Here is a 22,064-nt window from a genome sequence, read left to right as displayed (position 1 = left end):
GTGCAGAAGCCTGCCACACATCACATGACGAGGGCTGGTGGTTCAGAATTAAGTACAGCTTGGTCCAGGAAAGGCCCCTGTTTCTCCAGGCCTGGGTACATGGAAGACTTGTCTGGTGAAGCTAAGAGTACAAGCCTCCCACTACAAGAAAGTGCACTGCAAATGTCAGTACGGGCAGTCCTGAGGTGCAGGAACGAGACAGGCAGGAACATGCCCTGTGGTTTTTCTGTGGCGAGGGGAGCTGGGAGCAACCCCAACGCCTGTGGGCAGGAGGAAGGTGTTATCAGTACACTGTGGAGGGCTCACTCTGGAAGCAGAGCGGTCAATGGCCCTGCCTTCCTCATGAGTCATCCTGACTGTGCTTAAGGAAAAGGCAGTAGGAAGTCAAGTTGCAGAATGTGTGCAGTAATGACATTCTAGCCAGGTAGAGCAAACAGGTACCACCAGTCGCTGCAACGCAAGTGTGGCAAAAACTGAGAAAGGGCCCAGCAGAATGGCTCAGTGGGAACAGCGTCTGCTGGAAAGACTGGGAACCCGAGTTCGGTCCCTAGGACACACACACATGGTAGAAGGACAGAACTGACTCCTGAAAGCTGTCCTCTCACCCCCACTTGAGCGCTATGACAGCCATGTGCTAGCTCACACAGTGAATTAAATAAATGAAAGGCCCAGACAGGAAGGATACACTGCTTGCTGTGTATGAAATAGTCACTTAAAAAATGAGAGACATCCTTTCCAGAAATTGCATATAACTAATGAGGAAAATAATAAATAAACAGTTACGGGGTTCTAGAAAGTAAACACTGATGTTATTGGCCAAGTTGGGGAAAGGAGGCAATATGGGTGAAAATGGTGTTTAGACGACAGCATTTCAAACAAGTTCATTTTCTCACACCTGAAGGAAGCCGGGAGGTTAGAAGGCCGAGGTTGGCCAGATCCCTTCCTGTTTACTACTTTGTCATTTCTTGTCCGTATGTTCCAGAATGGTTGCCAGAGCACCAGCCATCAAATCGGCTCTCCGGTGGTTAGATGATAAAGGTTGTATCCTTGAAATACTCTTTCATAATCACCATTCAAGACTTCCATTTCTTTATCATCGACCAGATATTAAAGTTACGTGGGTCACCAGGCTGTGAGGGAGAATGAAAGAGAGGCGCCTGCACGTTAGCATTCTGCTACACAGAAAGGAGGCCGGGACTCCAGGATACTCAGAAGATGGAAGACAGAATGAGCGGGTTGGGTTCAGACCCGCTGAGTTAGGGGTGTCTCTGGGCCCTGTACTTAGGCCTGGAGTGTCTGGTTTAGGAGATGTGTATTTGGAGATGGTGGGGGGGAGGCTGGAGAGGTGGAGGGAAAGCCAGATCCCAGGATGGCTTGTGTGCCGGGAGAGAGGCCTCTACTGTAGCCCCAGGAAGCCAAATGAAAAACTGCAGCTGAGGTGCTCTCTTGAGGCAGCAGGCTGTGGGGAGCAGGAGACCTAGATCCCGGGCGTTGGCCACTAGAGGAGAAGGAAGGGAGTGAGGAGGTGGAAGGGGAGTGACTCTTCATGCTGGTGGTCACGCTGCCGGAGGCCTGTGTTAGAGACTCAGCTGACAGGCTTGGAACATGACAGGGTCATGAGGCGCCCCCACCTCAGCTGTGGGTTGATGATGGTCTGGCCGTTCATATCTGATGAGCTATTGGAAGTGACACCCACCATGGGCAGGTCTTCCCATCTCAATCAGTGTAATCAAGATAAGCCCCCTCAGACATGCCCACCAGGCCAAGCTGATCCACACCACTCCTCACCGAGACACTCTCTCCAGCGGTGGTGGTTTGTATAAGAATGCTCCCATAAGCACAGGTACTTGAACTCTTGGTTCCCAATTAATGGTGCTGTTTGGAAAGGTGGTCACTGGGGTTGGACCTTGAGAGCTTGCACTTTAGCTCTACTTCCAGTTTGCTCTCTCAGCTTCACATTTGTGGTTAAAGATGCGATCTCTGTTTTTCGTCTAACTGCCTGCTGCCATGTTTCCTTCCTCTCCTGCCCCAACTCCATTCCAAACTCTCTCTGTCTCTGGAACCATGAGCCCAAATACCCTCTTTCCTTCTAGACATTGCTTCAGTCATGGTACTTTATCACATGACAGAGAAATAACTAATACAGCAGGTAAGTTTAGATTGTGCCAAGTTCTCAAAAGTAAGCATCATACCCTCCCTCCCCACCCCACTCTTCTTCACCTGAGCACTGGGCGGAGCCAAGGATCAGGTTAGAACCTCAGAGTGACAGAAGGGCAAGCCTGGTCTCAGAATGGCCTCACTCAGCTGCTCTTGCAGTGAGTGAAGACGTCACTCGGGCAGGAAGCCCACATGCCCAGGTCCAGATTGCTTGAGGGGCAGCTTATGAAGTCAGGTAGATTCAGGGAGGCTAAATGGTTCTCAGTTAAGTCTGTCCTACAAGGCAGAAAGGGGTGGGATCCATCTGCAAACAAACATTCCTGCTGGAAGTGATATGAGATCAACAAGCCCCTGACCCAGGAGGTGTAAACCCCAGAGCATTGTCCCCACCATGGCTGAAAAGCTTATCAGTCTGCTGCATATAGGTCTGCTTCAGAGCTGTGCTTTGATGATGATGATGATGACGACAGCGATTGTGATGGTTAGGATGGTGATGATGGTGGTGGTGGGTGATGGTGTGTGTGTGTGTGTGTGTGTGTGTGTGTGTGTGTGTGTGTGTGTGTATGAAGGTACACACATGCCATGGCATGTGATTGTCAAAGAACAACTTTCAGGAGTCAGTTCTCTTCTTCCACTGTGGGATCCAGGGGTTAACTAACTGCAGGCCATCAAGCTGGGCACCAAGCACACTCACCCACTGAGGCATCCTGCTGACTCTGAATCACCCATTTCCTCTCTGGGGCACTTCTTGGGTGTCAGAAACATTGAGAGTCATAACTAAGGTATTCTCCTACTTGTCACCATCCTCACGAGAAGGCAAGGCTCTGAGTTCTGGGTCTTCGGATAGGTGTGTTTCGTAGCTCGGTGTTCCGAGGCTAGGGTGCCCTGTGCAGCATCTACTGAGCACTGCTGGTTTTTTGAGGATGTTCTCATTAGATTGATGGGACATCTTTCCGATGAGGGGCCTGCTTCCCACAGGTGCATCCAGGTTAGATCTGGTTTCACTGATCAGCAGGAGCAGTTCTGACTGGTTTAACCTTGCAGAGAGAGAGAGAGAGAGAGAGAGAGAGAGAGAGAGAGAGAGAGAGAGAGAGAGAGAGAGAGAGAGGCAGGCAGTGGGCTCTGCATAATCTAACACATCCAGTCTTCAGAGATGAACACTCAGGGATCTCTATAGAGGGCAGAACTCCAGCCGAGACCTAACTGAGGTGCAGTCCTTTCTCCTCCAGCACAGACCCAGGGTCCTTTACTCTGGCTTCCAGTATTTCCAAACTTAGGACGCCCACTCTCCTCCCATTGATAGCACAGTTAGTGTTCTTGCATTCTCTTTTTCTTTTTCTTTTTTTTTTTTTTCGGAGCTGGGGACCGAACCCAGGGCCTTGCTAGGGCCTTGCTTCTGCTAGGCAAGCGCTCTACCACTGAGCTAAATCCCCAACCCCATGTTCTTGCATTCTCGATGAGTGAATTACATGAGCTGTGATGGTAGGATGGGTCAGTGGGTAAAGTCACTAAGCCGTCCATGCCTGATGATCAGAGTTTGGTCCTCAGAACCTACATAAAAATGGAAGAAGACACTTGATCCCACAAAGTTGTTTCCTAGCATTTGTGGAGTGAACCTGGGGTATGTGTATGCCCTTTTAACAACCGTCATCATCATCATTAGAAACCTTTAAAATTCCAAGAAAAATCACATGTGTTCTTTGGAGAAAGTGCAAAAAAAGTAAAAAATATCAAATAAGATATCCTCTATTTCCAGGTATGATGACACAGGCTTGTCATTGTAGCATGCAGGTGGAGCTAGCCTGGGCTACATAGAGTATCTCCAGCGTTTATATCTTGACACACCTGCCTTGTTTTAAATCGTTAAGTTGGCCTCGATGTTAAAGAAAATGGAAATGATGCTCGAAGGTCTGAATCCAAAGATGGCCTGAGATTATTCTTGGAGTTTAGTCTCCTCAGCTTGAGTTTGACATTTGCTACGGCATAGCCGTGGGTCTGGCCTTTAGTCCATTCTACAGGGCTTTTGTCAGGGGCCCAGCCGCCTCTGTCACAGATGCACAGGCCACAGCAGCCTGCTCTGTGTGCTCAGCTCTTCCCAGTTGCTTGTTTCTTTAAGAGAAATTCCTAGAAGTAGATTTGGAGTTCAGGGGTTCCTCACTGCCTTGGGATGCCAGTTGGAGTCACTGTGCCTCTGCAAAGAGTTTGCAGGAGTCTGTCCATTTTCTACTAACTCATCGGTGAGGGGGACACTCTGGTCCTACGCTCTAGCTCAGTCAAGCGCTCTCCCACCGAGCTACAACCCCCAGCCCTTTTTACATTTTAAGGCATTGTTTAACTAAGTTGCCAAGGCTGTTCCTGAACTTTTCACCCTCCCTGCCTTCCTAAATAGCTGGAATACAGACCTGAACCCTCGGGCTTCCTGTAACTTCCCTTTGAGATGATTCCTCCTGGATTTTCCCTGGCTTTCCAGGATCCCTGGCAGAGCTGCCTTCTGTGAACTTGTTCCTGAAATCTCCCTGTTTGCTCCTCAAGAGGGGTGGGAGTGCGGCTGTGTGTGTGTATCTGTGTATGTGTCTGTGTCCGTGTATATGTCTCTGTGTGTCTCTCTGTGTGTGTCTGTGTCTCTGTCTCTGTGTGTCTCTGTGTGCATTTGTGCCAAAGGAGGATGTTGGGTGTCCTGCCTTGTCTGTCCATCTTACTCACTGAACCTGGAGCTAAGGTGTGGTAGGCAGCGACTGCCAAGGATTGTCCAGTTAATTCCCTTGCTGCAGCTTCTTACACATCTCACAGAGGCAACAGGGGTCAACTTAGGTCCTCAGGCTTGATCAGCAGGCACCCTTACCCACCAGACCATCCCCCCCCCCCCCCCCCCCGCACAAGCTGCATGTTTTAACTTTTTGCCTTTAATTTTCCCCATAATAGGTTCTCTTGCAGAGCCCTCTCAGGTGTCCTTTCTCATTAAAGTCAATTCCTTTGACCTGAGCTTTATGGTTTTTCTGCTATCCACCAGGCCCGGCACAGCGAAGCCAGAGCTAGCCTGTGTGGGAAGGCCTGGCTTGGCTCTCCTACAGACAGGACACCAGCAGCCCACCACCCGCCCTGCCACGCTGTAAAACAGTCAGTACCTGGTTGACAGGTTGACATGTATCATTATCAATAACAGCCTTGCAGAATCCGCCTGTGTAATCACAGTGTTCCGAACACAGAGAGGCTGGAGGAGAACAAACTTCAGCTCCTTCCCACAGGGCTCCCTTGTGCCTGCCAGCCCCCTCCTTCCCTCCCTGCCTCCCTCTCTCTCCCTTATTACTTTTCTTTAAAATTTTTAAATTATCATTTTATTTTGTTTGTGGGTATTTTGCCAGCATTCGTGAATGGAGTCCTATGTATACTTGGTGTTCATGGAGGCCAGAAGAGGGGGTCTGATTCCCTGGAACTGGAATTACAGATGGTTGTGAGCTGTCATGTGGTTGCTGGGAACTGAACTCAGGACCTCTGGAAGACCAGCTAGTGCTCTTAACCTCTAAACCCTGTTTCTAGCTCCACTTTCTTGTATGTGATACAGTGTAACTAAATTCATCATTTAGACAGAACTGGCCTTGAACTTGTAATCCCCCTGCCCTGGGCCCCTGAGTGAAGGGATGTCAGGTGTGCACCACCATGGCATATGCTTTCTAGCCAGAACCTGTTTTGTCCCTAACAGTGGTTTTACTCATCTGTCATGTGGGTTCTCCCTCTGCCTTTGTCACTTAAAAAAAAAACTACATGCAAAACTGTGTGACGAGGCATGTTCAGTGGTTTTGTCACAGTTCACTCTGTGATTTTATAGTCACCTTCTTCACATGGCTCCCAGGTTGTGTCCTTAGGTCCGATCCCTCATGAGCAGCCCTGCAAGACACGGCCTTGCCTCCCTTTCCTGCTGGCTCTCAGCTGAGCCACAGACAACCGACCAACCACAGTAGCCCCTCCCCCTCTCCTCTGCATGCCTGTACCCCATGTGCCTCATGTAGCCCCCCTCTCCTCTGCATGCCTGTACCCCATGTGTCTCATGTAGCCCCCCTCTCCTCTTGCGTGCCTGTACCCCATGTGTCTCATGTAGCCCCCCTCTCCTCTTGCATGCCTGTACCCCATGGGTCTCTTGCTTCTGGTTTCCTAGTATCTCGTGTAGCAACAGATTGAGAAATGGCTTCCTTTTTCAGGAAGAAAACACAAGTGCCTGAGTGCACAGGAGGTCAGATATGAGTACAGACTTATGCTTTGCAGGGTCAGAGCCTCCACCCTGCTTCCTTCATGCTCAAGGGTGCAGCCCTGCAGGTCAGAGGAAGCCAAGCCTTTGGCGGGATTTTAGGGACAGCCAGGAAGGACTAGCGGCAGTGGTGTATGGGTCTGGTTGTAAGCACTTGGCTCCATTTTCTGCCTCATCCCAGCTTCCTCTGCTTTACGGGAAATCCGTTCCTAGTGGCTTCTTGACGATTTCTCTTGGGAGAACACTCCCTCGGGCTGCTGAGATGGGCACTGCCTTAGGCTTGACCTCAGCCCCCACCTCTCTGGAGTGGCTAGGAACAAGCTGTGAATTCCCACCAAGAAGCCTGGCTGGCACAATGGAGTGACATCATCTGGGTTCTTCTCTTCCTCTGCTGGCTACTTCACCTCTGAGCCTGACTTGCATCCCTACATGAGACAGTACAGTACTAAAGGGAATTAGCGCTTGGATGCTTTATAGATCAGCCCTTGATCTGTGAAATAAAAGTAGCTGAGGCAGGCACGGTGGCACACACTTGCCTGTAATCCCAGCTTTTTGAAGTCTCAGGAAAGAGAATTAATTGAGCGTCTGAGACCAGCCTAGGTAGGCTGCATAGTGAGACTCTTTGTCTTTTAAAAAATAGCTGGCAGGGCTGGGAAGATGGCTCCGTCAGTAAAACGCTTGCCGTGCAATAATGGGGATCTGAGTTCAGCTCCCTAGCACCCACATAAGAAGCCTATATGCTGGGGAGACAGAAATGAGAGGATCCTGGTCCTGGGGTCTTGCTGGCTGGCCAGCCTAGGCAGTCTGTGAATCCTAGTTTTGTTGAGAATTCCTGTCTCAACAAGAAGGTGAAGAACAATAGGAAAAGGCACTCAACAGTGGCCTTTGACCCCACATGTGTACACACACACACACACACACACACACACACACACACACACACACACACACGTACACATGCAGCTGGCAGAACAGCTAATCACCACGCACACAGCAGTGGAAAGCAGGCTTCCCGACATCCAGTAACAGCAGCGGGCTAAACTGTAGTTTTGACTAAGTCATTGTTCTGCCATGGTCCTCAGTTTTCTCACTGGTTTGTTACTTTGGAGACCATTCTCATTTTAGAAACTTAAGATCTGGGGATGTTAGGGTAAATCCTCATGTTCGATGAGTCCAGACCTGACAGTAACCCCTGCCGATCCTTTGTGGCCCTCAAGTACAAGTGAGCTGTACTGTGGCTGACCTGGTCATTAGAGTTGGAATCTGGGTCACCTGGGAATAGCCCTGGGCAGGTGCGGCTCCTGTGCCACCTTGTGAAGCAGAGGGAAATCCGAGCTGTGTGTTGCTTCACCCTGTGGGCCATCGTGTATTACAGCCACGGCTTGCTGCTTGCTTTGCCTGAGGTCTGGAGGTGGATGAAACTTGCTCTGACACAAGTGTGCATCTCAGATGGTTGCTCCAGAAGGCCGGGCAAGTCCACAGAGCACCTGCAATCAGGATGGGGCAGGAGGCCCTCAGTCTGGTTCTTTCTGCCCATGGGTAGGAAGGAGTGAACTGTGGCTTCCACGCACCCCAGAGGAGACTGTTCTGACAAAGGAGGTTGAAGCTGATGTGAGAGAACAGGCCTTCTGGAAAGTGCTGGGCACTCCTGATCACGTGGTAGAACAGCTGCTAGTTGCCTCCCTGGGTTTGCACACCATCAGTGAATTATCAGTGTGTTTGAGTGGGGTGCAGTGACCCAGAGGGTCTGTCCCCACGGGGGCAGTTTACAGCTGGATGGCCTACTAGGTTGAAGACGGGAGGGACAACACAGGGTGTTCATTAGTTATGTGCGGAGGGTGTTTGTGGTGGCAAGGACCTGACTGAGTGGTGTTGGATTCAGTTTCTTGGCCTCTGGGTTCTCATTTCTTAGTGATCCTCATACCAGGATGCCCATCACTTGCTTCCTACCCAGCAGGTGCCCCAATTTCTGCCAGTCAGCGTTGTGATGACTAGTTTTAGGTCACTGTGACACAAAACAGAGTCATTTGGGAAGAGGGAACCTCACGTGAGAAACTGCCCCCACCAGATTGGCCTAGGGGCAAGCCTGTGTTACACTTTTCTTGATAGGTGATTGATGTGGAAGGACCCAGTGCACTGTGTGTGGTGCCATGCCTGGGCTGGTGGTCCTGGGTGCTATAAGAAAGCAGGCTGAGCAAGGGATAGTGAGGAAAACAGTAAGCAGCACCCCTCCATGGCCTCTGCATTAGCTCCTGCCTGCAGGTTCCTGCTTGAGCTCCTCCTGCCCTTGACTTGCCCAGGTGATGGACCCTTACCTGGAAGTGTAAGCAGAAGTTAACTATTTCCTTCCCAAGCTGCTTTTGGTTATGGTGTTTCGTCAGCCCTGTGGTAATGAGAATGACCGAGGCAGACACTGCCTCCGTGCAGGCCTTCCGTGGCCTGTATGAGTTGTATGACCTGCTTGTCCCTGGCTCATTTCTCTCTGGAATGGAGATGCTGCCTGGCATCAGCTTGGTAGGGAGAATCACATGAGTTAGCTATGGGAGGAAGGGAAGACCGCCCTGCGAGTGTCCAGCTTTGTGGGTACCTGGAGCCTACTGGTTTCTTGGGAGGCTGGACACCCACCACGTTCTTATTTTCTAATGCATCCCTTTTTTTGTCCAAGCCGAACTCCTCTGGTCACAGGTGTATATGCATATTTGTGTCTGTGTGTCACCCCAACCTAAGCCTGGAGAACAGCCCCTGTTCCTGCCTAGGGCCAGGCCACCTATGGCTGGTTAACTCTCATGGTCTGTTGGACTCTTCTGCCCAGGACTCTGTTTTACACACGTTAGCTTTGCCATTGAACTGGTCTTGACCTCCTGGGAAAAGAACGAGCCTCAGGAAAGTATCCTTCAGGATGTGTGTGAGTCAGCTGGGCCGGCCTCCCCTGCACTTTAACCACTGTCAGGGAATGCTCAGAGATAGCTTGAGGTTTGGCTTGTAAATACACAGGAGAATGCTCAAGACTCTTAAGGCAATCTCTAACTGCCTTCACAGATGCCAGGCCTTTTGGATTTCCTTGATAAGGATGGCCGAACTACAAGAGTTCAGTCTGCCTAGCCGGCTGAGCAGGCTCCCTCTGCCCCCCTTTTTGTAGATAAGGAAACTTAGTGTTCTCAGATAGCTGATCAACAGCAGAACAGTGGTCATGAGAACCCATCCTGCAGGCCTCCTAGAATCAAGGGTTCCTGACTGGCCCTCCCTGAACACTACTAGCTGGAGTTCCGTCTGTAGTCTCATTGTTATCTGAGCCTTCCAGCAGCCCCTGACATCTGGTTGCTGAGCACAGATGCACTGGGTGCTTGGGGCTGAAAGACAGGCCTGCAACCTTCTGGCTTCTGCTCGTTGGAGTGGGTGGCCTTGTTTCTTTCCCTGCACACAACTGACATCACTGCACCCTGGCAGTTCCTTTCTTGGGCTTCTATTTATTTTTTATGTCACCATGTCACCTTTTCCTTCCCTTTAGCTGCCTGATAACACCCCACCCCCACCCCCATCCCAACAGGAGAGCACTAACATGATTCCTAAGGGAGAAGATTTCAGCCAGTTGAGTGGCCTTCACGGGCTCCCTTCTGAAAGGAGAGTGATGGCTTTGTCTAGGCACCCCTAGCCTACTACATAGTGACTCTGCTTGGGTCTCAGTGTTTTAGTCTCTCAGCTTAAAGCCATACTTTCCTCTCTCTCTCTCTCTCTCTCTCTCTGTGTGTGTGTGTGTGTGTGTGTGTGTGTGTGTGTGTGTGTAGTCTCCCTCCACCCCATTCTGTGGCTACAGGGAATGGAGCTAAGTTCTAGCATGTGGCATGAGGATCACTTGAGCACCCCATGCATGTGGAGCGTTGTAACTCAGCGAGGGTGTTATGTGTGACTTGTAAACAGTGTCACCCAGCAGCTGGGTATGTCATTCTGGTCGCACTGTAGATCTGTCTCAGAGGTACTGCTTGGACCTGGGGGTGTTTAATGGTTTGTATATGCTCTGCCCAGGGAGTAGCACTATTAGAAGGTGTGGCCCTGTTGGAGTAAGTGCAGCCTTGTCGGAGTAGGTGTGTCACTGTGGGTGTGGGCTATAAGACCCTCATCCTTGCTGCCTAGATGTCAGTATTCTGCCAGCAGCCTTCAGATGAAGATGTAGAACTCTCAGCTCCTGCACCATGCCTGCCTAGATGCTGCCATGTTCCTACCTTGATGATAATGGACTGAACCTCTGAACCTGTAATCCAGTCCCAATTAAATGTTGTTCTTATAAGTCTTGCCTTGGTCATGGAGTCTGTTCACAGCACTAAGACAGGACGCACAGAGGATTATAGATGATAGGTAGGAGCTCATCTGCACTTGTGCTCAGGGCCAGTTGCTCTCCTTGTCCCACAAGTAGCCGCCACACGGGACCACAGATCCTGCATTTGGACACAAGCCATCAGAAGTTCACCCCACCTCCCATCACCTGGTTTCCTTGTTAAGCCTTTCCCATGACGATAAAGGTTGTGGAGGAGGAGGAGGAGGGTGGGAATGGGTACCTGGGTGTCCACAGCATGCTGGCTGCTCAAAACTCACACTGACAATTTGGCTGCCCAGAGATCTTTTTCCTCACTTAAAACAGAGGAAGTGAAGGGTCAGACAGTCTGTCAGTTGCCTGAAGCTACAGGTAGCAGATAGAAGTGAGACGTGGGCTCAGGGTTCTATGGCTGTGAACACTGCTGGCTTTTATAGTTAAGGTGAGGAAGAATCTCTCCCCTCAGCAAAGAGGGATGGACTGAACCATTGTGACGGGCTGGCTGGAGAGGACCCTCTCAGGCCTGTCCAGTTAGCAGGTGTAGTCTGGGCAGCCTCTAACCTCACCTACAGCATGGGGAAACACCAGCTTTTGCTTCGGGCAAGCACAGGCTCCCCTGTCTGAAAGGTGAGGCAGGTGCTGTGTTTAGAAGGGGGTGGGGCCACCTGGGCTATTGAGTCTGCAGTCTGTGCCCTGCCAGGTTGGTCCTTTGGCAAAAGGCTTCCCCACCCCAGCACACACAAAGTGCTAAGTTCTAGTAAATCAAACAACCCCCCTCCCCTGGTATCCACGTGGTTAGCTCATTTGTTCCAAGCTCCAGTGCTCAGCTTCCTGCATTCCAGAGTGCTGGTATGCCAGAAATGCCCTGGACGAGCAAGAAGGAAGTCTTATCTTTATAGTGGAAAAAAAATGCCAGTAGAACATCTCTTGGATCTGCTCCTTCAGTCCACCCACTCCACCAGGAGCTAAATTACCGTTTGTTCTCATCTTGTGCTGAGTTTTGGTGGGGTCCTTCTCCCTTGATTTTCTTGTGTCTGCTTTCTCCACGCCCACTTCAATCTGTTCTCTGCATGGTTTCCAAAATGATGATCATTCAGAAATGCAAATCAGATCACATTTCTCCTTGCACATCCCGCCCCATACCTGCCTGATTGCAGCTATTTTAATGCCGTGCTCTTGCAAGACCTTCTAGAAGTTTCCAGAACTTTCTAGGACATATAAGAGCCAGTACTGTCCTAAGCCAGTTCTGCTGCCCTTCTCTTCTTGGTCCTTTCTAGTCTCCAGCTATCTCCCCCAGCCTCATTTATGCTCATTTATGACACTCATCTATGCTCATAGGGTGGGTGCCCCCACCTAGCATTCCCTCTCTACCTTTCTGCCAGTGTGTGCCTTGCCCCTGGCTCACTCCCACCATTTTAGGGATGCCCTCCTCTCTGATTCCTTATAGGTCCCAGATACCCCTACACCTCACAGTTGGGCCGATCTCCAGGAGATCCCATAGCATATGCACAGACCTCTGTGCTTGAGGAGTAAACTGATTTCCTCAAAGTGTTGTATGTCTGATGAACTTCAGACAAGTATGTGGGGGTGTTAGAACCAGGACACAGGTGTAGAAGACCTGATGTGCACATAGTACCTGACCTGTCCTCCCTCCTCTCAGTTTCCCCACAGAAGTACAAAGTGCCAGGGACCTCTGTATTAGTGACATTCAGAGGGTGGCATACCTGTGTCCATGGAAGATTCTGTCATGGTTGTTCATGGAACATGGCATATCTGTTCTCTGCCTCCTCACCTCTCCTGTTCCCCAGCCAGGCATGCCTGTGAACACATCTTTTGTCCCCACTGGATCTTGGGAACCATAATGCTTATGACAGACACTGTACCTGACTCTGGGCAGATACGATTTGACAATTGAATGACAGACTGATGGGTAGGCACACTTCTCTTCTTGCCCCTGGGCAGTCTCTTCAGGACATGGGGAGTTTGAGAATAAAGTGAATGTTTGCTCTCCTGATTTAGTGCAGTTTCTCTCTGAGGCTCCCTAGGAGTACAGGCACTAAGAACACAAAGGGAAGGGTTTAGGGGTCATAGTAATGAGTCAGAGCAGGAAGCAAACCTTGAAAAAACAGTCTCGGGGCAGATCACCCACAGACTTTCCAAGGCAAAGGTTGCTTTGTGAAGGCCAGTGTGTTTGGCTCGGTCCTGGCTGCTTGGGTGGATGCTGTCTTAAGATATTTAGGCCAGAAAAGTCTTGTTGAGGCTCACAGCCTCTGTGGAGAATAAGATTGGGTCAGTAGGTATCACTGAGAAGTCAGATCCTTGACTGTCATCCTGGCCTGGCTTGCACTTGGAGTTTCTCAGCAAGCTCCATTAAGTGCTTTAGAGCAAGCCATTCTACTTCCTAACTGCAGTACATAGTCTCAGAGTGGTTAGACCTTGTGATGTTATCTGGGGATAGCACTGCTTGCACAGAGGAGCGAGCTGGCTTGAGTGTTTCAAGGACAGGGTCACTTGCACCCATCACTGCACCCCAGTGGACGCCTACACCTGCCAACGGGGCCAGGAAGCAGTGTAGGGGTAGACCCTTGCATCTGCAGCTTAGGATCGGTCACAGAGTTCAGTCTTGGCAGATGTGGACAGGGCAGTAAGCTTCACGGTCCCAGCTGTGACCACTCTCAGCACTGGTCCTCCTTGGGAACATCTCCACTTGTGGTCTGGAGCAGACTTGTTTGTTTGTGTTTGAAGTTCCCCAGACTTGGAGTTTGACGTCAAGGCAGGATTGCTAGTTGAGAGGCTCACAGGGAGGTTGTCTGTGTAAAAATGCAGAGACTGGCAGTTTCCCCAAGGAGCCGCCAGGGAAGGTTATTGCAAAATCCTTAGTGTGAGGGTCACTGGTATTTTCTCTTCTGCCTACCCCTCGTGGTCCCTGGCTGATGCTCTCACTCTGCCCCTCTACTGCTAATGTCAGCCCCTCTGAGACCGTGCAGGGCTCCATTGAGAGCCAAGGACCACCACTAAGGCCAAGTGCTGTGGTCAGCCTGTGCCTTCGTGAGGAGCCAGCAGCAGTGTGGCAGCCCCCGAGCCCTCCCTGCATTCCCAGAAGCTGTTTTGCAACACGTAGTAGCGGGGCCAGAGTACTTAGCCAGGCGGGTTGGCAGGAAGTCCCCAGAAGCATCCAGCTTTGGAGAGTAGATGGAAGGGAACATTCCTCTGGGCAGAGGGCAGAAAGGAGGAACAGCAGCTTTAGGAACCATTGAGCCATTCTGGGTGTAGTGGGTCATGACAGCTTTACTGACTCCTAGAGCTTAGAAAGATGTAGATAGGAATTTGGCTCTGGCAAGAACTCCTGTGGATATCCACTTAATAGTGTATGTGGGGTGTGTATATGTGTGTTGAATGTGTGGTATGTATGGTACGTGGTGTGTGTGTGAGTGTATGGTATGTGTGGTATGTGTGTGTGGTGTGTATGTGGTGTGTGTATGTGGTGTGTGGTGTGTGTGTGTATGTGTGTGTGGTGTGTGTGTTGAATGTGTGGTGTATATATGTGTGGTGTGTGGTGCGTGGTGTGTGGTGTGTGTGTATACGTGTGTGTGTGATGTGTGTGTGTTGAATGTGTGTGGTGTGGTGTGTGTGTGTGTGTGTGTGTGTGTGTGTGTGTGTGTGTGTGTGTGTTTTGTTAACCATGTGGGAGGCAAGACAAAGAGTGCTGGGTGAACTGGGACCCAGTCTATTGGCTAGAAGACTGTGGATCTAGAAGACAGGGATGAGTGAGTAGCCGTCCAGCTGTTTTGTTCAGGCTGCAGAACATGCTAAGACTTCAGAAGGGTAGCCACAGGTACCAGGCAGGGGAGTGGCAGGCTTAAATAAATTTGGAGCTGATTTGGGACCAGGGATCAGGTGTAGCTCAAGGAAGGGTTATTGCAAGTCAGACCAGAGATGACAACCTGCTTGTCTGAATTGAGCCACTTAGGAGATGGGGATGCTGTGGCTTTTATAAAAGCACAGGTCTGTTACCTGATACAGTCTGGGCATTGCTGGATTTGGGTCCCAAGAGAAGTAAGTCTTTCCCAGGGCTATCCTCAGTGTAGTGGTCAGCCCAGCTCAGCCAAGCTGAAGAACCGTGTCTCAGAAGTCAATATTTTTGAAGATTATGTGGGCCTTGGGGGCAGATCACCAAGACTAGATCATTTCTGTAACTATGTGATTCAAAAATTACAACGAAGTTCTTGGTGTCCTCATTCGTAGGCTGGGAATAGTAAAACAGAGCTTCGTGTCCCATGGGCTTAGCATATGCTGAGCGACTGTGAAGAGCTTGTCACTCCAAGGCTGGTGGGCAGGTGTCCTTAGCCTGTGAGTGAGCCAAGCCAGATGCTCGGCACCCCATGTTAGCATAGCTCTGATGTTCTCTGCTTAGTTTTGGGTAAATGAGCGTCCCATCCAAATATGGAAAGGGGGGGGTGGGGTGGGAGGATGGTCTGGTGGTTAAGAGCACTTGCTGCTCTTCCAGGGGACCTGGCACTTATGTAGGGCAGTCATAGCCACCTTGAACTCTAGCTCCAAGGATCTGACACTCCACAGAGACCACCATGTACATACATGTACACAGACACAAACATATACACACAGGAAAAAAAAAAGGCAGGTGTGGTGACACACACCTTTGATCCCAGCACTTGGGAGGCAGAGGTGGGTAGATAGATCTCTGTGAGATTGAGGCCAGCCTGGGCTACAGAGTGAGTTCTAGGCCAGACAGAACTAAGTGGTAAGACCCTGTCTCAAAAAAAAAAATAAAGTAAAAATAATAGGATCTTTTTAAGTATGTAAGAGTCATAATGTTTTTGGTTTTGTGTGCTTACTTTGTAAGGGGAAAGATGCCCCACAGATATGGCTAGGTCTGGTGTTGTACAATGTGACGACTGGAATGTTACCTTGGTACTTATCAGGGATCTAAGAAGATCCCTACCTGCTAAAATTGCTATTGAGAATCCAGAAAGAGAAGGAGTTAGGCACTACGCAAACGGGGAGATGGTTGCTACTGCCAGGTTTGTAATTGAGCACCAGCACAATCTCATGATTTTCATAATCCAGCGAGCCAGCCTCTGTAAGACTCGTGTCTGCCTCAGCCTGTTCCTGGCATCCATTGGCTGCATCTTCCAACATCAGTTACATCTGCTGCGTAGACTTAGTCTCCTGCATTGGAGACTCTGCAGTGGGCAACATCTGAGTCATGACCAGGATGGCAACTGTCTTGGCATTGGGTCACTTACCTAGTCCAGATCTCCAGTTTATAAATCTCCTACAGAAGGGACCTCACAACCCCAGGCCCTGCAACTTTAGGGTGGAGCTGACATCATTTGCAGAGTCAGCTCTCTGGAAAGAGGTGCTTTTTGTGGAGGTACAAGGTATGGCTCAGATGACATACACCAGAGGTCTTCGTATGCCGCTTTGTACTGAGGTGTTCTTGCTGGCTGAGCTGGAGTGCGAGACTTACAGGCTCCTGTTTCCTGAGCACTTGCCATGTCCTGGGTGCTGGAGAGAGCACTGGCAGAGGAGTCCACAGGGAACACAGCAGACAGATAGGGAGACTGATCTAGTCTGTGCCACGTGGGCAGTGAGTGGTGTGGGGCTGAGGTCTGCCTGACCTAGTGCCTCCCTCAGAGAATGGAACAAGGACCATAACCAGGTAGATTGGATGTTGGAGGTAAACAGGAGGCTCTGAGCATGCTTGCACGTGAGTAGCGTGTTTGTCTGTCTGACATCAGCCAGTCCCCCAACAATGGCCGCTTAACCTCAGAAGAGCTCCAGCTTCCAGATCAGCATGGCTCCAGGATTGGCCATGACATCTGCTGGACACCCTCTGGGGTTCACGTAAGATACATTTGTTCTGGGGTTGGGGATTTAGCTCAGTGGTAGAGCGCTTGCCTAGGAAGCGCAAGGCCCTGGGTTCGGTCCCCAGCTCCGAAAAAAAGAAAAAGGAAAAAAAAAAAAGATACATTTGTTCTTGATGCCTTCTCTTTGGGAGGCTGGATCTGGGTCATGCCGGGAGCAGCGAGGGTGTGGCAGGTAACGTGTGAGCTTGATCAAAATTCTCATGTACAGGTACTCACCTGGGCAAGCAGTTTCCAGAATCCATACCATCCCAGGGCGGTTGTGCTGTCTGGGGCCAAGAGTAGAGGAGAGAGCAGAGACCACAGGTACCTGGGCCTAGGAAATGACTCAGTCAGCAAAGCACTTGCTGAGTTTGAATCCCTAGCACCTCTGTACAGACTGGATCCAGTGGTGACTTCTTTAACCCCAGCGCTCAGGGGAAAACAGGGGCCAGTGGATCTTCCTAGCTCACCATCCAGTCAGTCTAGCTGAATCAGTGAGAGACTGTCTCAGAAATAAAGTGGAGAAGTGATTGAAGACAAGGGTCTGCTTTGCTCTAAGCACAGGCAAGCATACATGCACAGAGGTAATACGTATATCACAACACACACTATACTTAAACACTGCTGATCTGTAATCCCAAGCATTATTTCAAGGTCAACATTAGATTTCATTGCCTTTAGCTCTTACACCAGAGATGGGCAAGCACTCACTGCTGGCATAGAAGAGGACCCGAAGACCACCTGGCAAGGATGCTAACCATCCCTGAGCAAGAGTTTCCCTGCTCAGACAATTTGGTGAGGTCCCCATGGGTCCCATGTAGCTCAGACAGGTGTCAAACTTACTACATAGTCAAAGATGATGTTGAGTTCTTGTCTTTCTGCCATCTCCTCCCAAGTGCTAGGAGTACAGGTGTCCACCACTCCCCTGGCTCAGGCTAGACGATTTAGCCTTCCAGGTAGATCAACCCTGTTGTGACTGAGGCTGGCACTGGGAGTTCCTTGACTGTTTTTCCACAGGGCATTGAGGCAGTGAGGGACTTTGAGGCCAGCCTGGGGTCTCAGAGCTCAGTCTTCCCCATGCCACTGTGTCTTTGTGTGTGTGTGTGTGTGTGTGTGTGTGTGTGTGTGTCTGTGTCTGTGTCTGGGTATGTGCGTGTGAGTGCTCTTGTCCTCAGAGGTCAGAGGCCTGGGATTCTCTGGGGCTGGAGTTCCAGGCAATTGTTAGTCACCTGGCATGGGTGCTAGGAACTGAACTCAGGTCTCCTGCAAGAGCCCTAAGGACTCCTAACTGCTGAGCCGTCTCTCCAGCCCATACTTACAGTATTTTGAATGAACAGGGTTTAGTTCATTTGACAGTTCTACCTGGGTAGAGCTAACAGTTTTCCTCATGTCCTGGTGATCTTCAGGGGTGTCCTAAGTAGCTTGCAGTTATACTGTGGTACTTGCGTTTTTCTTGCTGCTTCCAAATATTTTTGTAGGTAGTTCACCAGCGTCAGCCTCTACGTGTGGCTGTATGTCGGAGTTGAAGCTGAGCCCCAGGGCTTTTCTCTAAGATCTTTGATCTTAACTGTCAAAGCTCTGAGCAGAAAGTAGATCTTTCAGTCCAGGCTATTTAGTGAGTGCTTGCTTGTTTGTGGGCTCACCAAAGCTTTTACACTCTGTAGACCTGGCTGTGTGTTGAGAACAGTGGAGCACACATTCTTGATGCAAACGGCTGTTGAGGCGGGCAGACAGAGGCCCTGCCTGTGGCCACATCCTAATGACTCCTGGCTCTGTCGGCCACCTCACTGGAACCTCGGGTGCTTTTAAATTCCGGAAAATGTAGATCTTGTGGGTTTTGCGGCAAAGAGGAAATGACACCACCAATGAGAGGTCCCCTGGCACACCCCCTGGGCTTAGCTGGCAGGCCCTGCTGCGGTTTGTCTCAGAAAGTGGCCATTTGGTGCTTCTGTGATTGCACTAACTTTCACAAAATGTGAGAGCAGCTCCAGTCCTCTGTGATGGGAGCCCTCACGTGCCAGTTGCCGCCGTTTTACATGAGCAGGATAGCGCACTGTTCCTCGATACTCGAGTTCACAGGAGAGGGCAGTCCCAGGACCCCAGAGTTCCCAGCAGTCGTAGCACATCAGGAACTTGCCATGTTCCTCATTCAGCTCAGGCCCCACTGGCAGCCTTACACAGCCCTGCCCAGGGCCTGCTTTGTGATATTTAGCCCAGAACTCCGACATCTTTATAAAAAAGATGAGACTAGGGTGTCGCTCAGTGGTAGGGTATGGAATGAGTGTAGCTGTGAGGCCTAAGCCATGTTGGGAAAACCTGTTTTTTTTAGACAAGCTTCTGGGTATCTCATGGTAATCAGGGGTGCAGACTAGACCTGTGGCTTTGCAGAACTTGTAACCTAAAGGAAGAGAGCCAGGCAAGGCAGAAGGACTGAGAGTCATCTGGGCAAAGGCCTGGAGGCTTCCTGGAGGAAGGGGCATGGACGCCTAGCCTAGGTCCAGGGATTCATGGCAAGAGGTTCACTGGCACAAATATGAGTGAGTGACTGAAGGCTTGGGGAGGGCAGGCAAGTGGGACTGGAGAGCCTCAGGGTAGCTCAGGCCTAGTCCAGGCTGATGCTTCCCTGCATGAACAGGCCACAGCCGAAGTCCTGTGTAAAACAGTTGTTATTAATCACCCCCAGAGGCACAGCCTGTGGTCCCCTCACTGTGATGGATGACTGTTATTGACTCTACTGTTAATGTTAGGAGCCTAGCTGCCTCTTTCATTAATGTAGAAAGGAGTAGTTTGAGTTTGCACAACTATCTGATGTGTAGCCCTGCCTCTGGTCAACCCTCAGAAGGTGTGGTTTGCAAGCCACTTGGAGTGGCGGAAGGGACTGAGTAGAAATTCTGAGATTTGAACTCTAGGTTCCTTAGCCATTTGGAAGCACAAGTCACACCCAGGTGCAGTCCCAGGCATGAGGGCAGGAATGGGTGAGATGGATATAGGCCCTGCCTTCATGGTGGGGGGACTTAATGTGTTATTTGTGGGGGTCCCATATTCTAGTTCAGCATTCCTAGTTCAGGCAAGCTTTTAGGTGGTGCTTGCCTTTTTTGGGGGGAGAGGGGGATTGAAAGTTACAATAGCTCTAGGGTCTGGTCTCCAAAATTCTCATATTCATTGGATACCATGGGCTTAGCCAAACCAGGTAGCTGCTCTCCTTGGTTCTCTCTGGTCGGTGGTATCCTCCCCTCTGTGGAGCCTGCTGGATCCCCTTGGCTGGCATGAGCGAGTCTCCTTTTCAAGCAGGCCCTAGCTGCACACTCCTGTGTGTCTGCCTCTGCCCTGCGTTCCTCAGTTCAGGTCAGAGCTCTGTGCTTGACCTGGGTCAGGCTGCCCTTGTCCAAGCTTATCTTACTTGAGCCTTTGGAACGCCTCGGACATCCTTCCCTTGGGAAACACAGATCCATGTGTCTGGAATCTGCCAATACTCTTGGGTGTAAATCTCTGATAGCCTGTATGGGACTCTAGTCAAGGGCTGTTACCATCACTGTTCCCTCCCAGTCACAGCCACCATGTTGGTGCCCTTCTGTGCAGTCATGGCTGAGAGCTTGTCTCTTAAACTCTGAGGGAGGCTCCAGGGCAGGGGAGACACGCACGCACACACGCGTGCGCACACGTACTTGCACAAGACCCTTTGCCACTACCCAGGGTGTCTGAATTAACAGTTGGAAGGTTGCCCCATTTTCCCAAGATTTCCTCCATGACTCTTTGTTATCAGTTATCAATATTTGCGCCTTAAACAGGAAGGCTGGCTTCTGTTTAGCTTGTTCCTTTTTGGACTAATCGTGACCTTTCCTGTTGTAGGGCTGGTTTTGGAGGCAGTGCAGTTGGCCAGTCTCATTGAGGATGGGGCTCCATGCTTGTGACCAGACCCTCCTAACTCCTCTACCTATTTATAGCTTCCTTCACCATGAGTGACAGCAAGGGGGTTCCCCATGGCCTGCCGTCACTGTTCCCCCGTGGCATCTGCCTGAGCTCCCCCCCACAGGGCACATGGCTGCCACATGCTTGTGCTCCCCATAAAGGTGACCTTTTCTTTGCTGGACTTCCCACAGGCAAAGCTGGTGCGGTACATCTGTAAGCAGCGGCAGAGCAAGCTGAGCGTGACCCCGAGCGACAGGACCGCCGAGCTCAACAGCTACCCGCGCTTCAGTGACTGGCTGTACATCTTCAATGTGAGGCCTGAGGTGGTACAGGTATGCAGCAGGATCCCGGCCAGGGACGGGCAAGAGGGGATGAGTGGGGACCACATCCAAATGTGAGAATGGCTAAGATGGAGAGACGAATGCTCTGCTCTTGGGAAGGGGGAGAGGATGACACAGGGGGTGGGGGGCAGCAACAGCCAGGAGCAACCCAGGGTACCTGTGTCAGGAGCAAGTGGCCCAAGTGCCAGCGCCTCATAAGCTCGGGTAGCCCCCACCAAACTGGTCATTCATTTGGTCATCATGACAATGACCTTTCCTGGAATTCTTGGCTCTCTGGCAGACATGGTGTTTAATACTTTGACACTGTAACCTTGGAGCCAGAGGGATGGCTCAGAGCCTGGAAAGAGCAGTTGTCACTCTTCCAGGACCCAGGACCCACAGAGTGACTCATAACCATTTGTAACTTCAGTTCCAGGGGATCAGATGCCCTCTTCTGCCCTCCACAGTCACTAAGCACGCACATGGTGCCCACACATGCAAACAAAGCACTTATGCACACAATAAAAGGAAACAGAATTTTCCCATTCTGCTCAGAGTTCTATGAAGGAGGTTTTGCTATTCTTCTGACATACATGAGGACACAGAGCTGGCCGGTGGCTGCCAGGGGATCTAGAAACAAGAACCCGAGGTCAGCATCCTCTCCCGATTGCCTGAACTGTGTTGCCTTCTTCTGCTCATCTCTCCGCCTGTCCATATCTTACCCAACCTCAGTGTACCACGTAACCAACAGTGCACTTGGAGATGCGTCAGGGCCCAGGGCAGCACTCATGGAGCCGACAGAAGCAGCTGGGCGGGAGCTGTGCTTCTCCAGGTCAAGTCTCATAAAACATGAAAGACTGGCCCTCCTCATACAATCTCCTACATCTATTCTAACCCTCACTAGTGCCTACGGTTAAGTCCATTCAGTGTGGGCCCTGAGGAGAACAGAACAAGGGAAAGGTGTCCTGACTGACTGCCACTCAGGAAAACAAACAAAAAAACCAAGCCAAAACAGCCCTTTGAGATTCTGATCTTTCCTTCCCCTCAGTGTGAAAATCTTTATAACATTTCTAAGGGGTTAGGACCAGCCAGCCACTGGTCTCAGGCAGCCGTACCTGCGCTTTTAGAGATGTGAGCTGTAATCTGAAGCCTGGATACCAAAGAAACAATATAAAATTGCTTTGCCTGTGACTTTCCCTGCCTGTGACCTGTTGAAGAAACAATCATTTTTGTACGTATGTTTGTAGCATTAAAAT

At 50.5% G+C, this 22,064-nt stretch overlaps 1 protein-coding gene across 3 annotated transcripts in view; it reads left to right on the top strand.

The window, feature by feature from the left end:
* Positions 1-22,064, top strand: part of Ksr1 (kinase suppressor of ras 1) — a 151,903-nt gene that overhangs the window by 54,837 nt on the left and 75,002 nt on the right. For all 3 annotated transcript variants that reach the window (NM_001382488.3, XM_087569282.1, XM_087569283.1), the window contains 1 exon segment: positions 20,680-20,820. In NM_001382488.3, coding sequence (NP_001369417.1) covers positions 20,680-20,820 — 141 coding nt within the window.

Source organism: Rattus norvegicus, chromosome 10 (genome assembly GCF_021556685.1).
Source record: "Rattus norvegicus strain SHRSP/BbbUtx chromosome 10, alternate assembly SHRSP_T2T, whole genome shotgun sequence".
Classification (NCBI taxonomy): domain Eukaryota; kingdom Metazoa; phylum Chordata; class Mammalia; order Rodentia; family Muridae; genus Rattus; species Rattus norvegicus.
The sequence above is the reverse complement of the archived record's forward strand: the minus strand, read 5'-3'. Positions and strand labels throughout refer to the sequence as shown.